General features: G+C 45.7%; 1 protein-coding gene across 1 annotated transcript in view; it reads right to left on the bottom strand.

Moving 5' to 3' along the window:
* Aicda (activation induced cytidine deaminase) overlaps positions 1 to 5001 on the bottom strand; it is a 7626-nt gene extending 2625 nt beyond the window's left edge. Inside the window, exon 1 of the mRNA XM_021164168.1 lies at positions 4994 to 5001. Within this exon, the coding sequence (XP_021019827.1) occupies positions 4994 to 5001 (8 nt within the window). The remainder of the gene's footprint in view (positions 1 to 4993) is intronic.
* Between the last annotated feature and the right edge of the window lie 515 nt (positions 5002 to 5516).

Below are 5516 nucleotides of genomic sequence, written 5' to 3'. Positions count from 1 at the left end.
AAACGCAGCCAGTGCTCTTAACCACTGAGCCATCTCTCCAGCCCAGCCATCTCCCTAATCCTCCTACTGGGCTTTGGACATGGCCTTAGACACCTTTAACCTTCTGCCCTCCTGTCTCCCTACTACCCCAGTAGCATCACAGAACCAGAAGTCTTCCAAAAGCAAGTGAAAAAACATGGCAAGGGCCAGGTTAGGCTGCTTGTGCCTGTAACCTCAGCATTTGGGAGTGGGGGGGAGGCTGGGGGAGGGAGGTTGCTGTAAGTTTGAGCCTAGCCTGAGCTCCACCACAAGAACGTAGCTCAGTAGCACAGCAGTTGCTTAACATGTATGAGGCTCTAGGTCTGACCCCCTCACTCAGTACAAGACAAAGCAAAGGAAAACATAGAAAGTCACACTCCACTTCCAGCACTTGAGCCACAGCCGAGGAAGGAAGACAATAGGGTATCAAAGCCACTGAGCTCCTGCGGGGAAAAATAAAGGTCACTCTCTTCCTTGAAGAGCCATATTCTGTGGGTGTCCTGTCTCTCTCCAGGAAAAGGAATGTTGCAGATGGGCCTTGCTGGGGGCNTCCTTCCTCCCTCTCTGAGCACAGGGTCATATGAGGCCATGGCGATTTGCATCACTTTGCTACATAGTATCTATCCATTCTTCATTAAACAGAAGTATAAGAAACAGTTGCCTCTGTGTCTTTAAAAAAAATCNCATTTGTTTACTATCGTTGTATGAATATGTGTGTAGGGATATACACATACCTNTGGAGGTCAGAGGGCAACTTGTGGAAGTTGGCTCTCTGCTTCCATCATGTGAGCTCCAGGGATCAAACTCAAGACATCAGGTTTGGCAGTTTATGCCTTTACCTGCTGAGCTGTCTGACAAACCACGCCCCCCCCCCAGGTCCCACCCCTGCTTAGGTCTTTGGGTTTTCATTTTTGGATTTTGCTTGGTCAGTTTTGTTGATTTTATTTTATTTATTTATTTTTATTGTTTGTTTTGAGATGAGATCTCATTTAGCTCGGGCTGGTGGGGAATTTGACAAGGAGAACTCTCCTGCCTCCTCCACTCCCCTGGTCTTGGGACAGCAGGCTTGTCCCACCTACTTGTTGGGGACTTAACCCAGGGCTTTGTGCATGCTGGCAAGTTCTCTATTAATAGAGCTACATCTCCAGCCCCCAAGGTTTTTTTTTCTCTTTCTTTCTTTAAAAATACAGGTTTTATGGGGACTAGAGAGATGGCTCAGCAGTTATGAGCATAAACTGTTCTTCCAGAGTCCTATATCAGGTCACAACTACCTGTCACTCCAGCTCCACCAGGATCCGACACCTCTGACTTTTGAGGGCACATGCATTGACACACACACACACACACACACACTTAAAATTAAGTTTTAAAATCTTTTTGGTGTGTGTGTGTGTGTGTGTGTGTGGTGGGGGTAGAGGCAACACATACTACAGGACACGTGTGACAACCAGAGTACAACCTTGGGTGTTGGTCCTTGACTTCTGTCTTGTTTGAGATAGAATCTCTTGCTGTCTGCTGTGCGCCCCGGGCTAACTGGCTCATAAGCTTCCTGGAGTTCTCCTTTCTCCACCTCTTATGTTGCCTTAGAAGCATGGGAATTACAGGTGTCTGCTTTTGGACNCCTAAACTCAGGTCCTTTTGCTTTCATGGCAAGCGTTGTTCCCACAGAACCATATTCCTAGCCCTCACGTTTCTTTAAAAAAAAAAAAAATTACAGTTCCCGTTAAAGCGGTGGATATGAGCCAGGAGATAAAACGGATGATAAACAACTGTGTCGCTCACTTGTCGACACAGCACCGCCACACAGTGGTGATGGATGGAAGTGCAGTGATTTTTTTTTTTTTTTTAAGAGCTAGTTAGAAATTTGAATACGGTTTTGATGCAAGAGAATTGAAACCGTTTTTCACTTTTGTTGTTGTTGAGATACAATTTACATAGTGAGCTCCACTCGCTTAAAATCTANAGCTCCGTGAATGCCGGCAGGTCCGCAGCCCAGACTGCCAGGGCCATCAGAGGAGACAACATTTCTAGGCTTCTTAAAGCTTCTATGTCGCTATTGGCTGTTCTTTCTCCTCTTACCCAGGCAACNGCCGACCTGCTCTCTGTAAATGTAAATTATTTCTAACTTTCTATAATTTCATATAAATCACATTTTCTCCTTCTTGTGTAACTGCTCACAGAACATAGTAAATTTCATATCCACCCAAATATCAGAAGTTGGCTCTTTATTCCTGCCGAGCAATATTCTATNGTATGGGTAGAACATGTTTTGTTTATTCATTTATGTGCTGATTGAAATTTGGATATGTTCCGCTTTGGTGCTGCAGTGGTTAGAACCACTATAAATAGCCATATACTATCATTGAATGCATGTTCACANGTTCACAGCTCATGCTTTAATGATAGTTCAACACACGTGACAGTCCCTGACTTTTGGANAAACAAAATTGTTCTGGGGACATGCTCATGCTGCGGGATCCGTGCTAGTCCGGAAATCTCTATGTTGCTGCAGCTGGCCTCGAACTCATGGTCCTCCTGTCTTGGCCTCTAATGATCATAGCTTTATTTTGAAATAGTAATTTACCATGATAACCATCATAGTACCTCCATGTCTACATTCATCACTAGCTTATAAAAACCCTTTAGAAGCTGGGCATGCATGGTGTGCACACCTTTAAATCCAGAACTTGGGGGTGAAGGGGGGCAGAGGCAGGTGGATCTTTCTGTAATGGAAGCCAGCCTGACTTCCATGGAGAATTCTAAGCCACCGGGGCTATGTGATGACACATCATCATCATCACCATCACCATCATCATCATCATCATCACCACAGCACAGGTAAACTCAGCATATTATAATAATAAGCACAGGTATCTCTCTAATCCAGCCAGTTTAAACAGCTTAAACTTCATCTCTTAGCAATAAATTCCCTTTTTATTTAACTAAACTTCCTGTGTTACCTAGATGGGAAAAGTAGAGAATCTTTTTCAGTGGGTTGAACATGGAGTCTTGTACCTGCTAGTGAGTGCTGTGCCGCAGAGCCATACACACAGCCCTAGAGAACTTTTCTTACATACTGTGGGTAGCAAGTGTACATCCGTGCTTATGTCTCTCTCTCTCTCTTACTCTGTGTGTGTGTGTGTGTGTGTATTTATGAGTGTGTATATGCTGGTGGATGCTGTAACTATGAAGGAAAGGTATCCTTGGAGTTTAGAAAGGATGTGTCACAAGTAGAAGAATTGTGTCTGAACCACAGGAAGATGTAATAGGCCGTTTCTATCTTAAGATTCCAGCCACGGTGGGCGGAGCTGCACAGTCCTGACCTGTGGACTGGGCACCTCCATCCAGCACATCCCCTCAACTCTAGCTAGGAGNCTATTTCCAGCTCCCTCTCCTCGGGATGTCCCTCCCGGTAAGGAGGACTTTGCTAGGTGGTGTTCCAAACCTGTAGATCGCCAGCTGCTGAGACAGCTGTGCTCCTTGAGGCAGAACCTTAGCTGCTTCCCCAGCAATGCAAACCAGACACAAGGGGTTAAAAATAATCCCAGCCTAGTAGCAGGGCTGCCTTGAGTTACCCGCTGCCCCTGCTCCGTCTGTGCCTTGCCATGCTGTGTCTCTCCACTGTCTTGTTTGCTTCTCCCTGAATCTCAGCCTCGCCTTTGCTTTGCATTTTGCCATGTTCATGCATTTCTCTCGGACCCTTTCTCCATCAGGGCATAGATCTCAGATTTGGTTTCAAAATTCACTATAAACCCAGAAGCAGCTCATGCTGTCTGCCTGCCTCCTGTGAACATTTGTTTGTTTGGCTGTCTGTCTGTTTGGTTGCTTTTTGAGGGCTCAGGATGTAATTCAGTGGCAGAGTACATGTGCGAGGTCTTCAATGTGGTCCCTGATAGGGGTGAGGGAGAGTGTGAGGAGGAGAAGGAGGAGAAGGAAAAGAAAGAGGAGGAGGGGAAAGAGGAGAAGGGGCAAAAGGAGGAGGAGGAGGGAGAAGAGGAGGGAAAGAGATGGGGAGGAGGAGAAGGAGGAGGAAGAGGGGGAAGAGGGGGAAGAGGAGAAGGGGAAGAGGAGGGGGAGGAGGGAGAAGAGGAGGGAAAGAGATGGGGAGGAGGGAGGAAGAGGAGGAGGGGGAGAAGAAGAGGGGGTAGGAGAAGGGTAACAAAAAGAAAGAAGGAAGACAAGAAAGGAAAAATCTGGAATCTGAAGAACACCCTGCTACCATTAGCTATATTAACTCCATATTCTAAACCTCATTCATAGCCAAACGGAAGTGAGCTCAAGTGTATGGGCTTTAGGCATAGTGACTCACACACTGGCAATAAATGTAAAAAACAAGAGAGAAATTTCTGATAATGGCTCATCATGAGCTGCATATAAAAGCTTTCAAGAAGCTAAGAAATCTCTGCATAGATGAATTAAACAGTAAAAATGTCACCAAGTGTCTAACAGTTGAGTCTATAACACTAAATTGCCTGTCTTAATGAAATTCTCTCCTTCAATAGATACCATTGTAATGAGTTGCAAGCAATTCATCTCAAATGTTTAGTATTTTTTTTTGAGATCTTCTTGCTATAGCTAAATAATTCCTGTAAAGACTCCCCATGCGAATCTTAAGATGTTGGATATTTGCCAAATAATTGTGAAAATAACCACTACTGTTTTTAGTAAGGAGTTGCTACGACCTCTTAGTGGCTCAGGCCTCTAAGGCTTCGCTGTTATTACCACAAGCCGGCTCTAGCTCTGCCCAAATCTCAGGACTAGTCAAAACTTCCTATCTCTTTAGCAACACAGAGAAGANAGAAACTGGGAGAAGGGAAGAACTTCATGGTTAGAGTTAGGTCCAAAACCCAAAAGATCTGAGCAGAGGGTGGCAAGCAGATGAGGAAATTCGCGCACTGACAGGCAAAGTCTCCATCCAGATAGGCATCCAGCACTACTGGAGCACACGCACACACAGTTGAGACTGTCTTGTTACCTGTCCATATCGGTCTCCAGCGTGACTTTCTTGACTCCCTCAAAGTCTTAGGCCAAAGGAAGCTTGCTTCAAGCAAGGCTGCTTCAGTGCTGTTGTGTGACAGAGCACTGGCCCCTGGCATTCAAATCTGAGCTTGCTCTTGTGGGCTCCTCCCCACGACAGCATCACTACCACCAGGTATCCAACATCTGCCTCCTGGGTTGGGTCCAGTAAAGATGGGCGGGGCTGTGGTGGGCAGAGCCACACGGATGAAATGACTGGGGGGGGGCAGTTCTGCTCATGCTTAATGTCCAACTTCCTTCGAGGCTGTTCCTCTAAAAAGCCAGCCCAGGTACCACAGGTAACAAAGATGAAGAGACAATAGCACTGGACACTTCTCACATTGGTATCATGATAATGAGCTCCGTGTGTGTGTGTGTGTGTGTGTGTGTGTGTGTGTGTGTGTGGTCCTGGGTATCATACTTAAGGTCTGTGCATGCTTTCTAATTTTAAAACTACGACAACAAGAATGATAGCAGTCATA

The sequence above is a fragment of the Mus caroli genome, chromosome 6, assembly GCF_900094665.2.
Source record: "Mus caroli chromosome 6, CAROLI_EIJ_v1.1, whole genome shotgun sequence".
In the NCBI taxonomy this organism is placed as follows: Eukaryota; Metazoa; Chordata; class Mammalia; order Rodentia; family Muridae; genus Mus; species Mus caroli.
Note: the sequence above shows the minus strand (reverse complement) of the source record. Positions and strands in the feature narration are given on the sequence as shown.